This window comes from Equus asinus, chromosome 2, assembly GCF_041296235.1.
Source record: "Equus asinus isolate D_3611 breed Donkey chromosome 2, EquAss-T2T_v2, whole genome shotgun sequence".
Taxonomy (NCBI): Eukaryota; Metazoa; Chordata; class Mammalia; order Perissodactyla; family Equidae; genus Equus; species Equus asinus.
Window position 1 is genome coordinate 33,562,499 of NC_091791.1, and position 27,246 is coordinate 33,589,744.

Consider the following 27,246-nt stretch of genomic DNA (forward strand, 5'->3'; position numbering starts at 1 on the left):
CATACGGATGACGTCATGAGATGCAACTCCTCCCATCCACGCTCTAGCGACGCTTCTGGCGACCGCCAATACCCACGTCAAAGCCTTGGGGGTCTCGACAGCCCCATGTGCACCTCGCAGCTCGCGCTACTGCAGGTGCTCTTCCTGATGGTCCCCGAGGGCGGCCGGCCTCAGCCCTCCTCTTCCCCGTCAGAGGCAGTGCCCACCCCTTTGACCCTGGAGTCAAGGACGCAGGGCGGAACCCCTCAGTCCTCGGAGGGGACTGAAACTCACTGGACCGTGCCTGAGATCTCTACCGTGGGCCCTACTGTGGTGACCCCCTCGGCGCCTGGGAATAGGACCGTGGACCTCTTCCCAGGTGAGGGGAGGGCATGTGGGGATGGAAGCTACTGACTTAGATCTAAAATTCTGTGAACAAACTGAATGCCACCAAGTAAGGAGCGGGGCAGTCGGCAGAGGGGGAATTAACACTTGGAAGAGTTTAGGGATCCTCCTCCCATTCGCTCTGCTTTATGTTGTACTTTCATAGTCTTACCGATCTGCGTCTGTGACTTGACTCCTGGTGCCTGCGATATAAATTGCTGCTGCGACAGGGACTGCTATCTTCTCCATCCGAGGACAGTTTTCTCCTTCTGCCTTCCTGGCAGTGTGAGGTGAGCTGCAGTGCTCAGGTTGACTCCTAAAGCAGATTGGGGCCCTAGAATAGGTAGTATTTGGAAGTAGAGAGACAGAATCTTCGTGCCTCCTCTTCTCCCCCGTCCCCCGCGCCCAGGACTGGAACTACCTTGGTTTTTTTCCTGGAACAGCGTTCCTCTTCTGATTCTCTAGAACAGAGCTGTCCCATAGAATAGGACCTTCATGTTATCCTGTGGCTGCCCAAGGAGTCCTCTCTGGCTTCTGTGGGGCACCCTTCTTTAGACCTAATCCTCCACTTCCAAATGTATCTATTCATCCTGTTTCCTCACAGGTCTTCAAGCTGGGTATGTGTGGACAACTCTCTTATCTTCAGGAGTAATTCTCCTTTTCCTTCGAGAGTTTTCATGGATTCAAATGGAATTAGACAGTTTTGTGTCCATGTGAATGACTGTGAGTATAAAGATGTTTGCTTTTCTTACTGCTTAACATTTATTGAGAATTGGCTTTGTCCCTGGTCTTTTTTTCCTTTTCTTTGTTTTTGTTTTTCTTGTGTGTGAGGAAGAGTGGCCCTGAGCTAACATCTGTGCCAGTCTTCCTCTACTTTATGTGGGATGCCACCACAGAATGGCTTGATGAGTGGCCTGGGATCTGAGCCTGTGAACCCTGGCCGCCGAAGCAGAGTGTGCAAACTTAACCACTGCACCACCGGGACAGCCCCTCCTTTTCTTTGTTTTTTAAACTTTTTTATCCTTTGAATCTGTCATCCTCCCTCTTCTACTACCTCTCCCCCTCCTCCATCTCTCTTCTCTGATTTGCAATTTCTTATGCCCTATTGGCTGTGGATCAGAAAACCCACACAGAACTTTAATTTCAGTCGTCCCTCTTAGCTCAGATAATTACAGATAGACTATATCCCTCACTTGCTACAGTCTCCACGAAGGCACTCACTAAATCCCAAGTGCCTGACATATCAGAGGTACCAAATAATACTTAAGTGAACGTCTTTGACAAATTAGTCTACACCAACCTTGTTTTTATTTCATGAGGCAACAGTCTAAGAGTCTTGGATCTCAGCTCTGCCATTTACTTACCAGCTGCACAGACTTGGGCAAATCCCTTAGTATTTCCAGACTCGTTTCTTCAACTGCAAAATGAGAAATAATATCACTAGCCCTGCATGTGGAAGTGCTCTGTGACTCTGGAGTGCAATAAAAGTGAGAATGGTCGTTACTAAGGTTTTTAAATAGACTTAGAAATTTGCTGGTGATGCCTATAACATTTCCGAAGATAGGAAGCGAATATGTCTTTTTTTTTTTAATGTCTAAGAAGCAAAATAATGTTCTCACACAAAACAGACTTAAATTGTAGTCCTTACACTCTGAAAGTCAGCTCATGCTGATTTCCTCTGTTAGAAAAGAAATTGCAAAACTGTACTTTTTTTCCAGAAAATAACCAAATTTTGGGTCTGGAGGGACTTGAATCTGGAGGTAGTTGTCAGGAGCCTTCTGACCATTCAGGTTGTGAGAGGGTAAAGGGAGCAAGGCAAAGGGTCCATTCTAAAATACAGGGCTGTGGCTGTCCCATCCTTTCCAAGTCTCTCGCTGCCTTCTAGCTCCAGCCTTATGATCGTGCTCCGGGGCTACTGCAACAGCGTCCAACCAACCAGGTGCTCCCTGCTTTTAATCTCCCCTCCTGCCTCCCATACCATCCTGCACACTGCTTCTGGACCAGTGTTTCTGAACTTTCTTTCTCCAACAACACCTGAGAGTCACTTCATTGGAACTTATAGGATACTTTGAATTGTTAGCAGTTTATATGAACAGTGTGTCTCCCCAGGTAAATGGTCAGCACCTAGAAAGGATGGACCATATCTTTGTTTGCCCACAGTGCTAAATATTTGCTGATAATGATCATGAGTAACAGATACTCTTTGTCAAAGTCTGTATAGCATTATGGAGTGGGAGAAACCCAAGACTGCGAATCAGGAGAGCTGTGATCTCTTGGCTCTGCCAGATGGCTCTGTGACCTTTTGCAACTCATTTACCTCTCAGGATCCAAATTTCCTAATGGAATTGGCCAGATGGTCTCTAGGCTTCTTTCCACATCTAAAATTGTATCAATCTAAGTCTAAATGCCTGTAAGCTCTGTTAGGTATAATATACAATGTGTGATGGTAGAAGTTTTAGGCAAAAACTCTACTTATTACCCTTAGCCTATGCTCCTTATCTGCATTATCCCTGCTTCACCACCACTACCACCAATATCCCTGCACTAAAGTGAGACACAAAATGTTAACTTTCTCTTATTCTTTTAAGCCATGAAAAAATAGCCAGATGGATATTTGCCATCTCAGCTTATCTTCTTTCTTAGCTTAAACTTTTCTTTCATTTATAAAAATAGAAACAACTGCATTTTTTATGAGGTAAGTATTTCTTCAATGTGGTTTTCAGGTATGAGTTCTGAAGAAAACGTTAAACAGCTCCTGGAAGCTTCAAAGTTTGAAGATTTCAGATTAGAGGTGGTCTCCAGACCAGCAGCATTAGCGTCATCTGTTCCACAGCAATGCTTGTCAATCTCTAATATGCATGCACATCACCTGGAGATCTTGTTAACATGCAAATTATAACTCAGGTCAGAATTTCAGAATTCTGAATTTCTAATAACCTCCCAGGTGATGCTGAGGCTGCTCGTCTGTGCACCACACTTTGAGTAACAAAGATCTAGGAGATTTGTAGAGAATGAATAATCTGAAAGGCCCCAGAATTGAGAGTTGTCTTCATTTCCTGCTCTAGCTGAAAAGTCAAATAATTAAGATTTTGCGATCACAGAGGATAAAGGTCAAGCATATGTAATGTGGATTCCTCATTAGGTTTCAATGGTGCAAATATTGATTCCTTTCTGAATGTGTCCAAATGACCATAATTATGAGGAATAAAAGGAACTAGTTTGGGGATGTTTCTGCTGTGTTCCTTTTTCAAGTTAGCAGAGGACTTGGGTGGTAAAGCAGAGTCATCCATCACTTGTCACCCTCTGGGTAAGGGACAGTGTCAGAGCCCTTTTCCTACATCTCTCTCCTGGTCTGAAGTGCCATAAAGAGATGGCTGCAGGAACTTCGATAGATTTATACATTGCTATAAAAGAAATTTTGGAATCGTTACAGAAATTACTCTTTTAGGGTACCTGAAATCTTGAATGTAGAAATTATAAAGTGAAAGGAATAAAATATGACAAATCCATGTACTTGAGAGATGGAAACATTATTATTAAGACTGGTCAGTTGAAGTTTAGAGGAAACTGGAAGATTTGGAGAGGACAAAACAAGTATTGTCTCCAACTTTGCCATGTTCCTATGAAAACAGTACCATTTTATTGTACTAGAGACTCATCTGATACAGGGCAAATGTCAGCATTATTGAGCCTCCAATTTTTGTTTGCTTTTTCTTTTTTGGTGAGGAAGATTGGCCCTGAGCTAACATCTGTGCCAGTCTTCCTCTATTTTTGTATGTGGAATGCTGCCACAGCATGGCTTGATCAGCAGTGTGCAGGTCCACTCCTGGGCCACAAACCTGCAAATCCCAGGCTGCTGAAGTGGAGCAGACGAACTTAACCAGTACACCACTGGGCCAGCCCCTGAGCCTCCAATTTTCATCACAAATTGCTAGTCATACACATTCCCAGCATCAGAGACTTGGAACTGACTGGAATTCCTTGATCATATTCTTTTCTCAGATCTTAATACTAAAACAGTAATTCAATTAATAGATTACAAATGCATTAGAAAGTGATAGCAATGAGAATCATTGTTAAGTCTGAAGACAGAGTATTGATTGGGAACTTTCCAGGAAAATGTTCTATAACTTAATCTGAGTGCTACTGATAAAAGTATATAAATACGTAAAAATCCTAAGTTTGCACTTAAGATTAGTCCATTTGCATACTTTACTTTGTATATATTATGTCTCAATAAAGATATTTTAAAAAATTAGTTACTTGGTGCACCAGATATTTAAGAATAAATGTTTTTCTTTTATCTAAACCCCTTTTCTTTTTAAAAATATTTTAGCAAAATTAAACTATTTCCAGAAGCTCCAAAAGGTCAATGCAACCAACTTCCAGGCCCTGGCTACAGAGTTTGGAGGCAGATCATTCACTTCAACATTCCAAAACCAGTCGCCAGCACCTTTCTACAGGGTGAGCCTGCGGAGGGGGCAGAATTGTTTGGTTTGGTTTTACCCTCATAGCCAACAACTGATCAGGTATCTTTAGGTAGGCACCTATAACTAAGTGCACTATTGTTCACTCTTTTGGAGGGCAGTATTGTCCACATTAACAAGTTGTCGAGTTAACTTTTGCTTCCACTTTTTCTTTTTCAGTGGAGTTCAGCCCAGTCTCATTGTGAATAAATTTCTGCTGTACTTTGTTTAGGCTGGGGACCCCATTCTGACTTACTTCCCCAAGTGGTCTGTCATAAGCTTACTGAGGCAGCCTGCAGGAGTTGGAGCTGGGGGCCTCTGTGCTGAGAGCAATCCTGCCGGTGAGTCCAAAGCAGAAGTGCCAGCCTTTTTATTCAATTTAAAGTAAGTTTTCTTGGGACTGGCCCAGTGGCACAGCAGTTAAGTTTGCATGTTCCACTTCAGTGGCCCAGGGTTCACTGGTTCAGATCCCGGGTGTAGACCTATGCACTGCTTGTCAAGCCATGCTGTGGCAGGCATCCCACATAAAATAGAGGAAGATGGGCACAGGTGGTAGCTCAGGGCTAGTCTTTCTCAGCAAAAAGAGGAAGATTGGTGGCAGATGTTAGCTCAGGGCTAATCTTCCTCAAAAAAAAAATTGTTTGGGCTGGCCCGCTGGCGCAGTGGTTAAGTTTTGCACGTTCTGCTTCAGCGACCCAGGGTTTGCCAGTTCAGATACCGGTTGCAGACATGGCACCGCTTGGCAAGCCATGCTGTGGCAGGCATCTCACATATACAGTAGAGGAAGATGGGCACAGATGTTAGCTCAGGGTCAGTCTTCCTCAGCAAAAAGAGGAGGATTGCAGCAGATGTTAGCTCAGGGCTAATCTTCCTCAAAAAAATAAATAAATATAAAATAAGTTTTCTCCCTCAGGATGGATCATAAGACTCAGACTCAATATTGTAACCAAGGTACTATAGAGTATAAATCCAATTCTGATTGTATGCTAGGGTGATTCTTAGGGGGTGAGTGTGATGTTGTCAGGCCAATATAGCTAGGAACTAAATGGCCTATAAGACCCTGGAAAGGAAGACTAGCTTCTAAATACTACTTAAATGCTGGGCAGGCTTACCAAATAAAGATAGAGAACTACTAAACCAGAAAAGTTTAAGAAAAACAATTAATTTGTCTTAAATAGTTTATGTGAATTTAGGCAGACAACTTGACCTAATATATTCTACTCTTCTGGGACCTAATATATATATTTTTGTGTGTGTGAGGGAAATTGGCCCTGAGCTAACATCTGTTGCCAATCTTCCTATTTTTGCTTGAGGAAGATTGTCACTGAGCTGACATCTTCACCAGTCTTCCTCTAATTTGTATGTGGGATGCCGCCACAGCATGGCTTGATGAATGGTATGTAGGTCTGCGCCCAGGATTCAATCCTGTGAACCCTGGGCCTCCAAAGCAGAACACGTGAACTTCACCACTACACCACCGGGCCAGCCCCCTGGGACCTAATATTTTTCAACCATATGCTTCTAACTCATAAGGAGTTTGTGGGCTTGCTTTTCAACACTTAAACAAAATTTTATGTAATTAAGAAAATAGCATTTAACAATCTGCTGGATTCCAATTAATCACATCTCAAAAATGAGGGATCAAGTCTGAATCTTTAAAATATGAATAATTCCAAAAGAAGAGTAATTTAAGATACCCAATACTGGTAATTAAATCTCAGTATATCTTGCTTGATAGAATACTAAACTAAATGGATTCACTAAGATCCAGATGTATTCCAAATATGAAGAACTCGAGTGTCTACATCATCTTAGATGCACTATACCAAACAATTTTCCCAAATGTGCTGTCCCACAGATAATCATTTGATACATGCATATACATATATATACATATGTATAAGTATATAGTTGTGTTTTGGGCCTTTATTTTGTCCTACTGATACTTTGGAATTCCTTTTACAAACTTTTGCATGTTATAAACAGACATATCTATAAACATTCAAAAAGTAATATGCATAAATCTATGAAAAGACTACAGAAAGATATGACACTGGGAGAGAAAAAAGTGTTTTATAGATATTGATATGAAGAACACATGGTATTGTAAGACAGAGTTTTAGAGAATAAATTGGCATATCTTGCTTACATAAATAAACAAATATATATATATATATATAAATTTAAAAAAAAAATAGGCTCTCTCATTTACCACTCACTTAATTCTTTGTGTTCTAAGGTTTCCTGGAAAGTAAAAGTACAACCTGTGCTCGTTTCTTCAAGAACCTGGCAAATAGCTGTACCCTGGACCCAGCCCTCAATGCTGCCTCCTACTATAACTTCACAGTCTTGAAGGTGGGTGTCCCTTCTCTCCCCACTGTCGCCACTGTGGATTTAAAGTTGACATGCTTCCCACTGTTGGGTTGTGGAAAAAGCACTGAACTAGAAGTCAGAATGCCCAAGAGTTACATAAAAGGCAGAGGGCCTGGAAACCCTATCATCTGAAGAAAGATGAAAGAATCAGGGCTATATAGCCAGGAAAAGAGATTCTCGCCCTCCTGGCTAATGGGATTGGCTACGTAGAGTTGGAGGGGGTGACATCTATTATTTCACCAAAACGTTTGCTTTTGCTGTTTGATAGAGCTCTGCTCAGAGTAGGTGGGCATCACAGTTCATCCAACCTCCTCTCAGCTCTGCTTCTGGCATTTTAGTGTGAGGAAGAGTCAGAAGATAGGAAGTGAATCGTTCTAATATGTTGATTGTATCTCCCCAAATGTGAAACCACAAGCTCCTGGAGATTTTACGTAAGATATGTTTACACTCATGTTCCTGCTGTTTTCTTATGCTAGGTTCCAAGAGGTATGACTGATCTGCAGAATATGAAGGTATGATGCTATTCATCAGGAAAAAGGAAAGAAAATATAATATTTGGTCCCTTTGCATCTGAGGCAGTTTCGGTCTAGATTGTAATGGTGAAAGAAAATGTATGTGTGATGTATCAAACTGTTAAATATGAATCTAAAACAATGATTTTTCCATATGATTAATAAACGTATGAAATAAGAATTCATAAGGTGTTAGATAAGTCTGGGAAACATTGGGTTAAATAAAGTTCAACCTGGTATTTTAGGGTGGATTTCTTAGAGTCTAATATGCTAGAGGGCCTTGTTAATCTCTAAGAGGGGAGTGTCAAATATAGTATTTCTAAAACTTATTTGACCATGGAACCTGTATAGCTAATAGAATTAATGTTCTGAGAAATATGTTTTCAGAAGTGCTGATTTAGAATGAGTTTTGAACTTAAGTTAGGAGGCTGGCAATGGAAGGAAAGAAAAAAGGTGATGGTCGAGAATGAAAAATACTCATTTCAGCATGATATGTAGCTAGAAGACAAAGTGCTATTTTCTATTTTAGTTGATTTGCTTCTTTCCCTTGCTAGTTCCAGGTTCCTGTAACACTTGTCTCACAGTCACAGCCTGGCTCTCCTCTGTTGGCTGGAAACACTTGTCAGAATGTTGTTTCCCAGGTAGGGACACTGACTTCAGATTCTGGACTGATGTATGTTGATCAACATTACCAGAGGTGCCTCATCTTCCATTATGTACCAGACCAGCCCCACGTGAATTTATGTGCATTACCTGAAACTTAACATGTCAAGAACTGAGCTCATTACCTTTCTCCCTACCATGTTGCAGTCATTTCCATTGCTACAGTCCTCTGGTATTTCATGTCCAGAACATTATTTCTGACTCCTCTTTTTTTACCCATATGCAGTCTATAATAGATTTTTACTGACCACATTTTCTTCTGTTGACAAAGTCAGTATCATCTGAAAATATGAAATAGACTAGTCAACTTCTTTTGGTCTCTTCTCTCTCTTTCAGTCAACCCACAGAATTAAGAATTATCATTTTAAAGACTGTGCTCAGAAATCTAAGGTTACCTTCAGTTGTTTATGACTTCCACCTCCAGCTACTATCTTTATTCATCCTCAGACATTGTGAGAGCCAAGTAAACCAAGTTTCCATTCCATTCTCACCTCTGCTTGTGCTTCTACTCACCTCTGCACCCAAACAAAACTTACTTTTCTTCCCTTTCAATTCTTACTGTAAACTCACCTCTCCCATGAACCCTTTCAAAGAAGTCTATCTAGTCTCTTCTTTCACGTGTAGATATAATATGAAATCAACATTATCTCTTCAGGGTATTTGTGTTTGGCATTTTTAAGATTTCTTTTTTAGTCTCCCTCATTCGGTTATTTTTTTACTGAGAGATAATTGACATATAACATTGTATTAGTTTTAGGTGTACAACATAATGATTTGATATATGTATTTATCGCAAAATGATTACCACAGTAAGTTTAGTTAACATTCATCACCACATATAGTTATAAATTTTTTCTTCTTGCAATGAGAACTTTTAAGATCTACTCTCTTAGCAATTTTCAAATATACAATACAGTATTGTTAACTGTAGTCACCATGCTGTACTCTCATTCAGTTGTAATAAAACCCTGAAAGACAGGAAATCTTATGTCCTAAACATAATTAGCCCACTAAATAATTTTTATTAATTGCTTCTACTTTTGTATTTCAGGTCATCTATGAGATAGAGACCAATGGGACTTTGGGAATCCAGAAAGTCTCTGTCAGTTTTGGACAAACGAACCTGACTGTTGAGCCAGGAACTTCCTTACAGCAGCACTTCATCATGCGCTTCAGGGTTAGGGCCCTTCTCCTGCAGGGGATCGAGAGGGGAAGAAATACTGGGGTAGAAATAGTTCCTCTGCTTCTGTAACACATGTGAAGTAAAATAAGAGTATCAAGGCCTAGCCTCCACAATTAATATTCCATAATTTAACTGCAAGTGATAGAGAGTTATCTTTGTTTATTCATTAACAATTTCTCTGATTCTCTATCTGGTCCCCAGCAAAGCAGGGCTGCAGTCTCAAGTCCAAACTCTTTTTTTAAATGGTCAGTTTGAATCATAAACTCAGCCAACATCCCATGGAACTTCTTTAACTGGCTTTTCTTGTATTTCTGGGCATTCAGCATCTTATTTACTTCCCACTTAATCTAAGTTTCCAGTCTTGATCACCATCTTTTGGCTTTCTTCTACTTCTTTCTTCTTTTTTGAACCCAACAGAGTCCAGTTTCTTCTCAATTCTACCCTCAGATGATGAACTAAAGTCCTGTATCTCTCAGAGTTCATCTCTGAAACTTTTATAGTTAATTAAAATATACTTTTAAAGTTACATTTAAATTCCTCTGGTTTCAGCCAGGCTGAACAAAGCCCTAAATTGATTATAATTTTTGAGAAACAGCATTGAGGGATCATCGTTAGAACCTTAGTTGTAATCCTTGGTAGCATATAGTGAATTTCAATATTGACATCACTCAGAATTTATTTTAGTGAATAACAAAAAGGAAAAGAAACACTGGAGTAGAAATTTCTGCAACATGCTACACTGTGGAAGGAAGCCAGATTGTTCAGTGCAGCTAACTTACTGCAGTTCCTCAAGGAAGGGTGTGAAGCCAAGCAACGGAAGGTGGGGGAGCATGCTTTTCTCCATAACTGACTTTTCTTCACTCTTTCTGCAGGCTTTTCAACAGAGCACACCTGCTTCTCTTACTAGGCCTAGAAGTGGGAATCCTGGCTATATTGTTGGGAAGCCACTTTTGGCTCTAACCAGTGATATAAGGCACTCAGTATCCTTTTTGGAGCTGGGTGAGTTGTTGCAGCCCAATGAGAGAAGCTGCGGCTGCTAATCTTTTGGATTTTCCAATTCCTGAGGTTCCCTATTTTTTAGGTATTCAGGACTTCCTTTTCCAAACCATTAATATGGTATGTTCGCAAATGTTGATACTACCAAAGACTTTTAGACTGGCCAAAGGTGAGGATTGTTACTGATTTTTGTTTGTTTTAATGAGATATTTGTATGCTGGTATATGATTAACAATTTTTGAAAAAACAGTAATTGCTCTGTGTATTTTTTAATTACCAGAGGAAAAAATTTGTGAATTGAGTGATATTAATAAAATATATATAGTGTTAAGGAAACAATAAGAACATAAATTTTCCAGTCTGCCTCCTTTGTTTCTGTGATCTCCTTGACCATCACTTTCCACCTCAGATGACCCTCCTGCAGAGCCAGGGTGATGGAACTTGCTCTGTTAAGAGACACGAAGTACAGTTTGGAGTGAATGCAATATCTGGATGCAAGCACAGGTAATTCTTTGCTTCCCCATCATTTCCCACAATTTTGTCCCTGTCTATAGGGAATATGTTAATATGGCAACTTTTGTATTTTACATGGAAGTTCAGAGAATGCTAGTGAGGAATAAATAGTCTTATAATCTTATAATATATAACCTTATAATATATATAAATCTTATATATAAATCTTATATAAATATAAATATATATTTATATATAAACAAATATATAAATTTATATATAAATAATATGTAATAAATTTATATATTTATATAATAAAATATAAATTTATATATAAATATATATTTATAAATATATAAATATAAATATATATAATATATATTATATATAAAAATATATAAAATATAATCTTATAGTCTTATAATATTGCTAAGAGTCTTCTGACAGTCCTTTATACCTACTAAGGATTAGTGCCTCCGATTTATTTTATAATATTATTTCTAACATTTAGATTAATATACTAATATGGTTACATTATTATGTTAGTGTTGAACTCCAGCCTCCATGGTGTTTCATTTCAGGCTAAGAAAGATGGACTGCAGCCACTTGCAGCAGGAGATTTATCAGACGCTTCACGGAAGACCCAGACCAGAGCTTGTTGCCATCTTTGGTAATGCTGACCCAGCCCAGAAGGGAGAGTGGACCAGGATCCTCAGCAGGAACTGCAGTGTTTCGGTAAGGAGAGAAATACACTTTCTGACTGAGACTCACTTTCTCCCTCTGTTTGTAAATTATAGATATTAAAATTAAAAACAGCCTTTTTGGGGCTGGCCCTGTGGCCAAGTGGTTAAGTTTGAGTGCTCTGCTGCGGTGGCCCGGGGTTTCACCGGTTCAGATCCTGGGCACGGACATGGCACCACTCATCAGGCCACGTTGAGGCAGCATCCCACATGCCACAACTAGAAGGACCTGCAACTAAGATATACAACTATGTACTGGGGGGGAATTTGGGGAGATAAAGCAGAAAAAAAAAAGATTGGGAACAGTTGTTAGCTCAGGTGCCAATCTTTAAAAAAAAAAAAACAGCCTTTTTTCCATAGATGTTGTGGTTGTTATAGAAGGAAAATGTGGTTGTCATAAAGGAAGAATGTAAGAAATCATGTCCGTTTGAAATTATTATTTCTGGGTAGGTTTACACCTAACTTATTTTCCTTACTTGGAGAAAAAATTTAAGTTAGAAAATCTAGAGATTACTCTGTGGTTCAAGGTCACATCGTATATTTCAAATAGTCTGTTATATTCTTAAATATTTGGTCAGATTCTTTCTTTGATGTTGAAATTGTATTCTTTCTGTTGTTATAAAATTTACATTTTTACATTTACATTTATGTATGAATACATCAACAGGTTAAAAATTCAAACCATATAGAATGGTATTAAATGAAAATAAAAATCTCAAGGGGCTGGCCCCGTGGCCGAGTGGTTAAGTTCGCGCGCTCCGCTGCAGGCGGCCCAGTGTTTCGTCGGTTCGAATCCTGGGTGCGGACATGGCACTGCTCGTCAGACCACGCTGAGGCAGCGTCCCACATGCCACAACTAGAGGAACCCACAACGAAGAATACACAACTATGTACCGGGGGGCTTTGGGGAGAAAAAGGAAAAAATAAAATCTTAAAAAACAAAACAAACAAACAAAAAAACTCAACACCCTCCGCCCCAGAAGTAACCTCATTCAGCTGTTTCTGTTTTTCCTCTCTCTGGTGGCCCGCTAGATCAGTGCATGCAGGTATAAGTAAAATAAGGACATTTGCTCTGCTGTTCTGTCTTCTTCCTCTTTTGTTTACCCCCTACTTCCTGATTTTATTCAGCTGTACTTTTAATTTTCTTTTCATTTGAATTTTTGTTTCTTTTTCTGTATAAGTAATACATAAACTTGACTCAAAAATCCAAAAAGTACAAAATAAAAATCACTCTCTCAGATAGCTCTTCTCTTCCACAGAGGCAGCTGAAGTTACTAGTTTCTTTCCTTCCAGAGATATTGCATGCTCACACAAGTAAATGCTCTCATAGTCTTTTTTTTTTACCCAAATCATATAATGGCATAAACTCTGCTCTGCACCATGCTATTTTCACTTGCTGTAAGAGTTTGTTCTGCATCAGTACATTATAAGCTTCCGCATTCTTTGCATAGTATAGTTTTATAATATTCCGTTATATGGATGAACCATAATTTATTTAACCGGTTTTATTGGTGGACATTCAGGTTATTTTTAGTCTTTTGCTATTACAAACAATATGGCATTTCATAACCTGGGTCAGTCACCATTTCATACGTGTAAGACTAAACCTATATCATAAATCCTAGAAGCAGAATGCTAGATCAATGGGTATAAGCTTTTAAAATTTTAATAAATATTGCCAATTTATTCCCCATGCAGGTTTACCAGTTTACAATTCCTCATCCAAACGTGAGACGGCTTATTACCATATACTCTCTCATCAACACTGTTATCAAACTTTTTCATCTTTACTCATCTGATAAGTGAAAAATATCATCCTAGTATAGTTTTATTTTTCTCTTACTATGAGTAAGGTTGAATATCTTGGCATATGGTTGAACAATTTGTATTTTCTTCACTATGATCTATTTATATCTCTTGCCCATTTTTATTGAATTACTGGTCTTATGACTTGTAGGAACTCTTTTATGGATTTGAGAAATGGGCTCTTTTCTGTAGTACGATTTGCAGAAGCTTTTCTCCCATTTGTCTTTTGACTTTGTTTATGGTGTTTTTTGCAATGCATAAATTGATTTTTATGTTGTGAAATTTATCAATCTTTCTTTTTTTTTACCCCTGAGTTTTGTTTCAGACTTTGAAAGGCTGTCCCCTTAGAGATTATTTTTAAAGTGCCCCTTTTCCCTTCTCAGCACTATTACAACTTTATTCCTTATATACTTCTTTCTCTTTTAAGGAGATTTGGATGGATAAGTAAAGAGGTACTCAATCCAGCCTTTGGGCAACTGAAGTCAAATTGAGTTCTCTTAAACCTCAAATATAGCCATACCATATGGAGTGGGGTTTTGGCTAAGCACAGAAAGGGGATGGTTAGTGATAAGGATTGAGATTATAGTGGAACTACTCTTTATTGTTCTTAAAATTGTTATTTATATTTTTAAATCCCTTTTTTGAAGAACATTTGATGATGTGGAAAAATGTTCCTACTGTAGAATAAATGAAAAGAAAAGTGTTTAAAAATATTTAGAACAAACACATGAAAAAATATCAACATCCTTATCCATTAAAGAAATGTAAAACCACGATGAGCTACCAATTTATGCTGACTAGGATGGCTATAATTTAAAAGATAGACAACAACAAGTGTTGGCAAGGATATGAAGAAATGGGAACCCTTAGACATTGTTGGCAGGACTGCAAAATGGTGAAGCCGCTTTGCAAAACAGTTTGACAGTTTCTTAATAAACATAATCATGGTCTGTCTCCCCCATTCCTACTTTACATGTATTATTGCCTGTATCTGAACCTTACTATAAAAAAGTATGAAGCTAGAAAAATACAGGCATATTTGAGGATAGTTTGCACCTGCTAAATTTATACTAACCTCCTGATTGATGTCCTTACCTCTATCAATCCTTCCTGCATCTTGCAGTTAATCCTCCTAGAGTCAGACTACTTGGTTGGACTTCATAATCTAACCCTGAGATGTCTTATTCCTTAACCTTTCACTGCTCCTGTGTTCAGATCTGTGCTTCAGCCAAATGGTCTGCTCAAGGCCAGTGCCTTAAACGTGCCTAGCACGTAGGAGGCACTCTCACTATTATTCAAATTAGGCAATGAATGTTCCTCCATGGCATTGTATGCTGTTCCAGTTGCACACCTGTTTATATGCCATCTCTCTTCCTTGAATTTTCCTTTAATCATCATTTCTCCCAGGCACATATTACTCTCATCCCAGTTCCATGAAGCCATCCTCAACCAGAAATTGCTGTTTCTTCTTCCAGCATTCTACAATGTTGACTATGCCTTGCTCACTGAGTGCTTCTTATAACCATTGTACATGGGCTCATATTTTATTAATCTCTATATTAGTAATTTCCATTTTAGAATAATAATTTTTTAAAGATCAAAAACAATAATTAGTCTGTTGTGAACTTTGTGTTCTTTCTGTAAACCACATTGCCTTCTCTGCTATTGTATAATGTTTAAGAAACAATGGCTACTAAATGCATGGTGGCTGACTATAGGCAACTATCAGCAATTCAAGCAGATGCTTCTTTACCCTTCTGCAGGCTCTGCATTGTACTTCCTGCTGTGTCATACCCATTGCCCTGGAGATCCAAGTATTGTGGGCATATATAGGCCTCCAGTCCAACCCACAAGCTCATGTGTCAGGAGCCCGATTCCTCTATCAATGCCAGTCCATACAGGTAAGTCATGTCTCATAAAGGACCACTAAGCCTTGCAAAGCCATGATTGTCTTGTCAGCCATTTGATGCCCAGATCGTTTTTTAACTTCTGAGAGCCAGTTTATGCTACCAGCCAATGTTTGGTTAGAGTGAGCTGACACAATTAACTTTCAAGTCTATCCTGCCTGCCTGGTTACTGAAATTAGCATGTTGTCATGGTGAATACAATCTATGTCCTTTTTTCCTCCAGTTTTTTTGAAATTTCCTGAACCCAGACTAAGGTGTAGATTAATTTCTTTTAAATTATCATACTAGTATTACTATACTTGTAGATTCAACTACGGAAAACATTTTCCATAACTGTGTATTCAGTGTGACAGTTACAGACTTATCAGAGTCTCTGAGCCTGTTCATTGCTGTTAAAGTTACTGCTGTGACAAGTTTGTAGTCATCAATTCTTGGTTGATTGTGCTCCATTAAAATAAATAATTTTAATATGGAGTAAACATATACCAATTGTCTATGATGTACCTTAGGATAGATTTAGCATCAGCCTTGGTTTTAGAACCTAATCGTTAGCTTTAGAAGTTCAAAAACAGAAATGAGTAGGTCCTGGTAAACTGATTCTTATATAAACTGGTATGCCACTTTATTAATTTTTAATGAAAATTAAAACTATTGACATTATTAACTTTAAGTCATTGCATTTACATCCCAGCAAAGAAATAAACTAGAGACTACATTTAGGTCAAAAGTAAAATACCTTTAGTTCTTCCTTACAACAAGGTTGAGCACCTTAGCTCTCTGTGCCTATAAATTGGGTTAAAATTCAGGTTATTAGAAACTGTGTTACTGAGAACATACCATGCTCTCTCTGTGTTGGTTTAGTGAATAAAACAGAACTATTTCTATAAGACTCGTTGAATCTGTTACAGATCCTGCAGTGAATCCATTGTTATATTTTTCTTAACTGTATCTTTATTTATGAGTACCTGTGTAGTTTGGGAAGATACCCACAGGACTCTTCTTTTTATTTTCCCAGATCTCTGGTTCTCTTAGCCATTAAAGCTACCCAGTGCCCCTTTCTTGTCTAGATATTTTAATCATTGTCTTTTTGTAGTATTTAGTAGAGGTTAGCTTTTCAGCCTAGCTTGCCCCCTCTACAAAATCACATTTTACAGTCATTCACATCTAACTGGCCTAAGTGGTTGACAATTGAGAATTTCAGCTTTGCTTCATTCGTGCTCACTGAAGAAACAGTATCTGTCCCAATGATGGAGTAAAAATTAGCTGTTTTGAACTTATTGAGAGGTGGTATGGTATATACAAAATCATGTTCATTTACTTAGGGTCATTTAAAGGATTTGCAAAGCTAATTTTGATTACACAGAAATTTTTAAGGGTTGACTTGAGAAACTCACCTCCATTAAAGATGCCAGGCCCTGTAAAAGTAAAAGGAGTTATGAAATGATAGTGTCAGATCACAAAAGTTAAGCAAAGTATTTCTTTCTCTAATAAAGAGAGAGTTTTAGTATCTGTATTGAAAGATTTTTTTTTATTTCTTCAATCTTGAATGGAAATTTTCTCCTGAAGTCACATAAACATACTTTTTCTTTATGCGTTTATACTAATTATTTGTCCTTAACTTTAATCAATTCCCTTATCCACACGGGCTTGTGTCTCAGGACTTCCTGTGAAATTTTTTTCTCAGAACAGCAAGAGCCTCTAAAGTGAAAAGAGGAGTTACACTTGCTGAAGGCATATCTTCTACAATTCTTCTCCCTCCCCTTCTGGCCACCCTTTGAAAGGTTGTGGTTGATAATGGTCTCACCTAGGCTATGTCATTCAGCTTCATGTGTCTGAGTAATGGCATAAAACTAAAGCTGGGTGGCAAACTGGCAGCCTATGGGCTTTATATAACCTATAGACTTGTTTTGTTTGGCCTACAAAGTGTCTTGTTTCTTAAATTTGTGCCAACACTTAAAGATCGGGAAATTTCACTTTGACATCCAGATTCCTAACTTCTTTTGAAGATCTGGCAATAGAGATCCTCAACTCCTACATGGCATAAAATCTCCTGTCACTGATGGTGATTTCCACTTTTAAATAGAGTATCCCATTCACACACCCTATGCCTACCCACCCTTAGCCATCCCACTTCTCTCATTCAGGTTATCAGCTTAGGCCAGTAGGCAATTGTGTTTATGAACCCTGAAATCAAGCTGTTAGATGGTCAGTTGAATTTTAGACTGAACTGTCTGAATGACTTTTCATTGTGTAGTTGTAGCTTTAGAAACACTTTACATTCCTCTCACTATAAAAAGTGAAGTAGCAAAATTTTGGAAAGTTCCCAAGGACAGACTACAAAGTAGGGTAGAATTAAGCAAAACACTGTCTAGACTTCCCTGTCGTCTTGTATGATAAAATAATAGCTAAACATGCATTGAACATTTACTATGCGACAGGTATTGGTAGTATTTTTATGTGTTGTTTAATAAGTGTTGAATACGCACGACAAACTCCTGAAGTAAATAGGATTTATTTACATGATACTCTGCTGCTTATAATTTTATACTAATTGGGCCCTTAAAGAGACCTTTAAGTTTGAGGATTGATAAAATACATTGTCTCCTGTCTGCATATAAACTTTTTAATTTAAAAAAGGAAATATATCTCTAGGAAGAAACAACTAGTTTTACAGAATATTCTGGATCAATTAAAATGAAAATAATAAGTGAGTGTAAAGAACAGTGTAGCATCACAGGATCAAAGCTCTGAACTCTTTCCACAATAATATCAATTCATCTTTATCTTTAAGTGAATCCTCAAGCTTTTTAGATTATCTAGGAGACCTGTTGCCTGCAGTTTAGGGTGGTAATTAAGAGCATGCGTTTTGAGTCAGACCTAGGTCTAAATCAAGTTATTTTACTTCTCTAAATCTAAATGTTCTCATCTCTAAAATTGATATTAATAATAATACTTCATTGGGTTGTACAGAGTAAGTGAGATCATAAAAGTAAAACACTTAGCACAGCTCCTGGCACATAGTGAACACTCAGTAAATATTGCTCATCATATCATCATTATTACTTTTATCATAACTTTTTTGCTTCTAACTTTCCATGGAAGTGGCATATCAAGAAGGTTTAAAGCAAAACACAAAAGAGATGAGCAGTGTTTTTCAACCTTTGTTGGCTATCACCCATGATAGGAAATATATTTTACACATAACCCAGCTTAAAACACACACATGTATAAAACTGAAATAAAAGTTTTATAAGACAGTATCTTTATGCAATGTACTCTATGATATTTTCTATTGTAGTTATTCTGTTTTTTTAAAATACTAGACATTAATGGGTCACAATCTGCAATTCGAAAAAACAATTTTAGAGAATACATTTCTGACTACATTTCAAAGCTAATTATATTGTTTTATTTAATAAATGCCTTTTATTCATTATAATTGAAAGTTGGCAGCATTTTATGTATCAATCAAACAGCATATGCTAGAAAAACTGCCAATATCTGCCAGTCTTCTTAGTGGTTCTTAATCTCATAGACCCATTGACAATCTGTTGAAAGCTATTCACTTACTCGAAAAGTGCATAGACACATAACGTTCTTTACATAGTTTCAAGGGATTTATTGATTTCTTGAAGCCAGGCCAAGAACCTCTGCCACAATCTCATAATTAAACAAGCAGTATACTAAGAAAGACAAAGAACACTCAACAAAGATAGCGTCATCCCTGCTGTTATAGAAAGTATGGAGCCATACCGAAGTGAAGTTTACAGCATGGTTCTAGAAATTCACCAGGAGATGTTAATAGCCTGAGCCAGGGTCGGGCTGTGAGGCCTGCAGGAAGTAGACAGAGTTGAGAGGATTTAGGAGTGTCACAGGTAGGACTTGATGGCTTGGATGTGGATGTTGAGGGAGAATGAGTCAAGGATGATGGATAGGTTTTTAGTTTGGGCATTTCTTTCCGTTCTTTTATATCTTATATGTGATCCCCTGTTGACTACCAAATGTAATTTTGCTTTTTGCAGTAACCTTTCTATTTTTCATCCCCCCCCCCCTTATTTAATTTGGTCGGTATGCCTGAGGCTATTTTGTTTTGTTTTGTCTCTTTGGAAGGCTGCCCTCAAGCTACCAGAACCCACTTTGCCTGTAAAGTGCCTGGAAATACACATCTTCCGTAGGGACCTTAAGCAATGAATTAAGGGCACAAGAATATTAAAGCCCAGCTCCTTTGCCTTGTGCTGGGACAACACAAATTGTTGGGACTGTGAAGCCTACCTTATATTTCAGAGTTCCCCTGAAGATTGGGCTAATGCTAGATACTGTTATAATTTGTCAAATTTATAATTGTATAATTTATCAAAATAATGCATATTTTTTTAAGTGAAAAAATGCCAGAAAAGAGGATATCAACAAAAAATAAAGTCCTATATCCCCCCCACCATCCTGCTCTGCAGAAATTACCTTTTTAGCTCTTTTACTATTTCTTCTGATATTTACCTCAATTTCTAAGCAATACTATACTGTTACCTCTTGAATCATGTGTTAAGTTTAGTTCTGTTATTCTGCTCCTACCCCTCCCATCACTCTCCCAATGTAATTATATCAAAATATTTTATTAAATTAATATGCAATGTTTCATTATTATGATTATATAAATATGGTGAGCCAAGTAGTTAAATTTTTGTGAAATTTTTCTTTCTGAAATTAATAATGACCTCATATTTCATTTCTTTAATTTTCTTTGAGCTAAAGGCTAAGGCTTCTCACACTCTTAACAGCTCTGTAAAATTTCTCTCAATGCAGTTTTCCGAACAGTTGAACTTGCCATGAAATGCCGTCAGTTGTACTTTTTCCTACGTATTTTCTTCATGGAGACCTTCGTTACCTGATGTAATATGAACTAGTAACTGCCCAGCAATTGTTATGGAACTTTCCTTTACTGTCATCCTGGGGATTCCTCTTGCTTCTTACTTGTATTAGATTAACTGTTTACTGGACACTACGTTTTCCTTTTTCTTGGTTTACTCTCTTGTTTTGGTGGAGCTCAAATTCTAATACCCTCTTTGGAAAAAAAGGTGCACATAAAGTACATTTTTTTCTTTAGTCCACATGTCTAAAGATAACTTTATTCAAACATCATCATCATTATCATGATATCAGTTATGTTTGGTCATTTGGTTAGATATAGAATTCTAGACTGAAAAAGATTTTCACTCACAATTTGAAGGCATTCCTCTATTGTCTTCTAGTTTCCAGTACTGCTGTTCACAAGCCATTTTAAGATCTTTTTGCTCCTAGTAACCTGAAGCTTCTACAATATCATGCCTTTGGTAGGTTTTTTCCTTCATTCATTATACTGAACAATTCATGGGGTTTTTTACTCTGAAAACTTAGTTCTGAGAAGTTTTAATTATTATAACATGTTTAATGATTCCCCCCCCACCCCCCAAAAAAAACACACACACAGTTCTCTGTTCTCTTTTTGGAACTATCAATCTGCTACAGGGTCACTAGATTGATTCTCTAATTTTTTTTCCTTTTTTCTCTCATATTGTCTATTTTTTTCTTCTTTCTAGAAGAGAAACTCAGCTTTGTCTCTAAACCTTTTTGCTGAATTTTTTTTTATTTTCGCACATTTTTAATATTTAAGAGGACTTTCTTGTTTTCTGTTTCATTTAATAATATCCTTTTCTTATATATATTTGAAGATCTTAACAAATTATCATCTTCATCTTTCTTTGTCTCTGTTTCCTCTGAGTTTGTTTTTTCTGCTCATTTGATACAGGTTTTCTCTTTAATGTGAGAAGTTTCCCCACATCTGGCAATCTCTAGCTGTCTGTCCAACATAAGAGTAAGCTATTAAGCTGATTGAAAGCTCTGTGATCATGAGTGAGACTTACTGACTTGTGGCCTTCACTGTACAGCAATTAGGTACAGTCGCTTTTTGGGGTTGTGGAGCTAGCAAATGTCAGTATCTTTGTGTCTTTTTGCTGCAACTGTTCATTTTCTCCAGAAAAGTCTCTCCTGACTCCTGACTGAAGGGCATGGGTATAAAAATCATCTATCAGCATTTTGGAGCTAGATGAGGGGAGAGATTTCATTATACAGAATAATTTCCCTATTTTTATTTCCATACCTCGCTCTGCCTTTCTTTATGCCCAGTGTCCCTAAATCTAGAATTTCTCTGGTTTAAATTGTCCAGTCTCTTGTTGAGTTGGGGAAGGGGTAGTTGCCTGATTGTATTGAGGGGCTATCATTCAGTAACCATTTTCTGTCCCCACCTCATCCCTGCTTCTCTGTTATATCCTATTAGTCTTTCAGGGTCCCACAGAAATCTGCTTGTTTCTAGTCTCTGAAGGCTTTTAGGTTTGGCATTCTTTCCCTCTGTGAAACCTTGCTTCCATCTGCTTTCTGTATTCACATATTGTGATGTCTCTCCATTTCAGTGAAGATGGCGTTTTTGTATCTGTTTCTTATTGGATTGGAGTGGTTTTGAGATAAATAGGGACAAGATATCTTTCCATTGTCATCTTAAAATCAAGTCTAGTAGTAGCTCTTGATGAGCCTATATCCTGGGTGAATCTGAAAAAACAATTCTCTTCAAAAAAAACTTTTATCAGGTAGGGTTTCCCGGGCATTGAATACATATATATGTATATATATTTGAGTAGACATGGGCCTAAAGGTTGCCTTCTTGTGCTCATAGCTATCTTAGAGGTCAGTTCTGAGTATAGGCTAACCTCAAGCCACCAGACATTCCCTAGTCTTGGAGTTTGAGGGAGCTAATGACACTCCTCTTTTCCCTGCCTGAGTTTGAAACCAATTAAAAGGAATCAGACAGATAGAGATAACAATGTCAGCTTTATTCCTAAGAAACGCTAAGTAGGTGGATGTGGCTTGGGTGTGTAGCAGTGGGCTTCTTAATGCAAAACTACATTCTTCCATCACAAGACCACTATCCCAGTTCTAACCACAGCTCCTTTGGTATCCTCCTGGGACTGCTACTGGACAGTTTAAAATTTGCCCTCCTCCAAAGGCTCTGAAATGAGTCAGAACAGCACATTAATTAAATCAACTTCTGGACAACACTGAGCTGAGCACAAGGCTGAAAATTAATTCCCTATTCTATTTCCCATCCCAAAGTATTTCCAGCCATCCCAGCCAATACACATAATGCATTCTGTAATCAGATTAAATAACAATATTAACATGCTTTCAATAACGTCAACTTCAGAGATTTACTTCAAAAATTGAGTATACTTGGGCCGGTCCAGTGGCGCAGCGGTTAAGTGTGCACGTTCTGCTTCGGTGGCCTGGGGTTTGTCAGTTTGCATCCTGGGTGCAGACATGGCACCGCCCTGGCACGTCATGCTGTGGTAGGCGTCCCACATATAAAGTAGAGGAAGATGGGCACGGATGTTAGCTTAGGGCCAGTTTTCCTCAGCAAAAAGAGGAGGATTGGCAGTAGTTAGCTCAGGGCTAATCTTCCTCAAAAAAAAAACAACAAAACAAAAATTGACTATACTCTCCCCATTTTAACGGTCCTGTGAAAAAATTAAAGTCTTAACAGTAAATCCTTTTGTAAGTTAAACTCCAAAGAAAGTTTATTACTTACTCTTAAGTAATAAACTCCTCCCCATTTTTTTTTGTCTGGTTCATCTCAGCCAGTCTTCCATGCCTGGCTGGAATCAGGATTCCCTCAGCAGCTTCAGCCTAAGCAGGCTGTCCTTGGAATGCGTGTGGTTTTTTTCAGTGCCTCAGAAGTTAGATTAGTTCTATGCCAAGTCCCTCATGAGCTTCACTGTTTAAAAAAAGAATCCAAAGAGTTAATGTAACATGCAAGATTATCACAGCACTGGCCCCACACCCAGTATAAAAAAAAAAGGTACCTAGAAAGCTTATTCCAGGCAAAATTATGTTCCCAGAATTTGTTATTTATTGATGCCAAGGACCATAGCAGATAATATGTGGCATCAGAGTGAAGGAAGGTGAATAGAGAAAACCTTTATTTCTGGTTCAACAAGATAGTTATTTACTGTCAAATTATAATCAGACATTTGCTTGGTAAGCCTAGAGTCAGACCAAAGGGAATTCATTTTAGATAAACATGTTCCAGTCATCAAGCTGCAAACATATCTACCAAAAGCTATGTCTACTAGGTCAGATACTTGAGTCAGTTTGACAAGGTCCGTTCTTCTGGGAGCATCTGTTTTATTTGACTGGAATTGGTAGATGTTTGGGAGGATCCTTTCTCACCTTGAGATTCTGTGAATCTGATGGGGTTTTTATCAACATTACTGGGTTCTTTGTCTCTTCTATGAAATTTCACAGTTCTTTCTGCAATGGAAGAAGGAAGGGAATTGCCACCACTACATCCACTAGTGCATATGTGCTCTTTCAGAGCCTGGAGCCCTCGGGGACTTGATGAAGCACAGCTGCTAAGCATGTCACAGCAGCAGTTTTGCCATCTGGCTTCTCTGATATCAGGCAACGCCCTGGTTCGGGGAAGCTAGTCAATCTTTGGGTAGGTGTAACCTCACAGTTCTGGCGTCATGGACTGCTGCCTAGAAATTCATTTCCTTGTATATGATAGAAAGAGAACTGCATGTGAACAACATGAGAAAAGGGTATGTCTTGCTTAAGCAGTTTGGTTTTGGTCTTTCTTCAGGGAAAGTAATAATAAAAGTCAAGTTGGAGGGCTATACGAATGAGTACCAAGCACTGACCTGTCATGGACTTTCTTCCTGCAGGATTCCCAACAAGTAACAGAAATATCTTTGACAACTGTTGTGACCTTTGTGGACATTACCCAGAAGCCAGAGCCTCCAAGGGGCCAACCCAGAATGTACTGGAAATTGCCATTCGACTTCTTCCTTCCCTTCAAAGTGGCATTCAGCAGAGGAGTCGACTCTCAAAAAGGCTCAGTCTCTCCCATCCTTCTCCTGTGTCTCTTCCTACTTGGAGTTCTCAACCTAGAGACTAAGTGAAAAAAGGAGAAGAATCAGACTTCACTTTTCCCTATGGGAAGTTCTGAGGCAGCCTACTTACCTTGGCTAAATAGGTCCTTACCTGCTCATGACCGAAGAAGAGCACTTAAGATAACAGAGGACCTAACTAAAGGAATCTTTGTATATGAAAGAAGGAATCTTAGAAAGCAGTAAAAATATCTTATTCAAAATAGCTCTCTGCTTAGGACTCTGCAGACCACCAGGTACACATTAGGTTCTCTACTTCTCAAGCAAGGAAGAACATAAAGAGCCCTTCCTCCAGCCCTTCAGGTTGTGTTATGCCTGACTAAAGGATGGCAAGATCTTCATCCACCTGCTCACAGGCACACTTGGGCTCAACATCAAAAGGAACACGCTCCTGCTGTCCCCCCAGTGAACTCGGGAATAGCTGCCCTCTGGACTTGAGAGGAGCTGACTGTTCAGAAGAGAAAACTGCTGGCTATATATTTTGTCTGGCTCCTCCCCACTCCCTTGGGCCACACTCTGCCCAGGCATGTTGGAGAAAGCTATTCTTCCTACTCAGTTTCCAAAATGAATGTGGAATCCCAGCCCCCTTTTCTACTAGCATATGACCCTACCACCCATTTCTGCTCTTTCCTTCTCTCCATTGTGGTGAGGAGAAATAAAATTGATTGAGAGCTTTGCTGTTCGAATTCCAGCAGCACAAAGAAGTTAACTGACATGTGATCTGCCTGATGACTATTTTTCTATGTGTGTGAGGTTAAAAACAAAAAAAAAAACCTTTGATACATAGCACAGTAGCATTCAAATTAAGATAGTGGAGTTCTCTTCCTGGGAGATAAGACTCTCTGAAGACCCCAATTGTCTGGCACTGACATTAGTAATGAGTTCAGCATGAAATCTGTTTTTTAGCATAAGGCAATGTCGGCTTACAAAGGGCTGTGTATGTGGGCATGGTTGGTCTCTACATGCATGACCAACTCAGAGATTCTGGCTTGCAGAGAAAACTCCTTAAAAAGGTAATTTCTTATTATCATTCTTGGGTGGAGAGGAATTGCTTGGGAATTATGATAGAAAACTTGGAAAGCAGGAAGTATAAAAAGGTTTAGGCCTACAGCAGAATTATGCTATCCTTATAATTAAGGCAAAATTTTCATGGAAGATTCATTGTATCTAATTGTCTTAAACTTTTAAATCCCTTTTATAAAAAATAGGATGTAATAATTAATTCCATTGAAAATAGTATTGAGCACCTACTCTGAAACACAGAATTGTAAGATAACACCCCCTCAGTGAGCTGACAGTTTAGTGGAGGAAGATTGACATGTGACATAGACAGATTTGTGCAGAGAAACAATCAGTGTGGCCTAGACTAGTGAGGGACAAGCTTTGAGGAGGTGGTGGGATTGGATGGGTAGGATTGGGAGAGTGAGTGAGATAGAGAAAATGATCCCAGGAGCCAAGAACAACCTGAGCGTAGGCCCAGAGGCTCCTGTGGACCAGAGAGTTGGGAGACTAAAGTGACTGTAGCAGAAACACTGAATGAGCAAAATAGGTGCTAAGATGGGCGCTCAATATATGGACACTTGAAAGCCAGGCAGAGAGAATTGGAAGATAGTCTATTTTTTTCCACATTAATGATCTGAATCTAAAATTGCCATTTAATAAAGCTTATACTTAGTTATAATAAACCCTGCTTCATGAGCAGAAAATGCCAATTGTAAATACCGTATCTGACAGGTTTATCATTTTGCCCCATTCCAAAGTACCTCGAAAGTAACCTACTTCCCTGGGAGAAAGTGGCAAAGTTCTTGTGGCAGTTATTACTAAACAAGGAGGAAGTGCTTCTGTGCACAAGGGAGGTTTCTGCACAAGGGGAGTCGGGAGCTGAGACACTGCTGGCATGGTTCCCACCAGAGTCTGTAATTCAGCAACCCTGCTTCCAGGGAGATCTATACTAAAACAGACCACAAAGCTGTTAGAGTAGTCAGGTTCTCCAGTTTGGGCTTCTTAAAGGGAAATAAACTTACATGACAACTCATCCTAAATTATGGGGTAGGAGACATCTAATCCATTCCCAACAGCCTATGAGTCCTTTTCAAAATGTAGTCCTTCTACTCCTTTATTCAAATGCTTATCCCCACGCCCAAGTGCTATGAAACCATTTTATGCGTTTAAACAGAAATTGTATCTGAAATGTAATTCATGTACCATAAAATTCACCCTTTTAAAGTATACAATTCAGTGGTTTTTAGTATATTCAGTTATCATCACCACTAATTCCAAGACATTTTCATCACCCTAAAAAGAAACTGTGTACTGATTAGCAGTCACTTCCATTTCCCCACTCCCCCTAGTTCCTAGCAGTCACTAATCCACTTTGTGTCTCTATAGATTTTCCTATTCTGGACATCTCATGTCAATGGAATCATTGTATGTGGCCTTTTGTGTCTGGCTTCTTAGCATAATGTTTTCAAGGTTCATCCATGCTATAGCATGTATCAGTACTTCATTCCTTTTTATGGCTGAATAATATTCCATTGTGTGAGTATACCACATCTCATTTATCTGTTCATCAGTTGACGGATGTTTGAGTTCCTACTTCTTTGGCTATTATGAATAATGCTGCTATAAACATTAATGTACAAGTTTTTGTGTGGACTTTTCTTATTTATCTTGAATATGTACCTAAGAGTGGAATTGCTGGGTAATATGTAAGTCTAACTTATTGAGAAACTGCCGGACTATTCTCCAAAGCAGCTACACCATTTTACAATCCCACCAGCAGTGTATAAGGGTTCCAATTTCTCCACGTTCT

The 27,246-nt window shown here is 38.5% G+C and overlaps 1 protein-coding gene across 2 annotated transcripts; it reads left to right on the top strand.

Annotated features, from left to right (window-relative positions):
* Positions 1–27,078, top strand: TCTN3 (tectonic family member 3). 2 transcript variants are annotated; one of them, XM_014858435.3, is made up of 14 exons: positions 1–358; positions 530–653; positions 968–1,086; positions 4,700–4,827; positions 5,062–5,170; positions 7,069–7,184; positions 7,679–7,714; positions 8,269–8,355; positions 9,429–9,554; positions 10,433–10,540; positions 10,966–11,060; positions 11,591–11,744; positions 15,319–15,456; positions 24,210–27,078. In XM_014858435.3, exons 1-14 carry the CDS (start codon positions 16–18, stop codon positions 24,444–24,446), a joined length of 1,920 nt encoding a protein of 639 aa, XP_014713921.3. In that variant the 5' UTR covers positions 1–15; the 3' UTR covers positions 24,447–27,078. The 2 variants fall into 2 exon arrangements, with proteins under 2 accessions (XP_014713921.3, XP_070342465.1); XM_070486364.1 differs by lacking the exon at positions 8,269–8,355 and having other exon boundaries at positions 9–358; positions 24,210–27,075.
* Positions 27,079–27,246: the final 168 nt, after the last annotated feature.

Bases quoted from the DNA above. Each gene is read 5' to 3' on its own strand.
- TCTN3 (XM_014858435.3), top strand. From the start codon at position 16: ATGAGATGCAACTCCTCCCATCCACGCTCTAGCGACGCTTCTGGCGAC. The intron at 7,185-7,678 runs GTGGGTGTCCCT...TTCTTATGCTAG, and splicing joins ATAACTTCACAGTCTTGAAG to GTTCCAAGAGGTATGACTGA. The intron at 15,457-24,209 runs GTAAGTCATGTC...TTCTTCCTGCAG, and splicing joins ATCAATGCCAGTCCATACAG to GATTCCCAACAAGTAACAGA.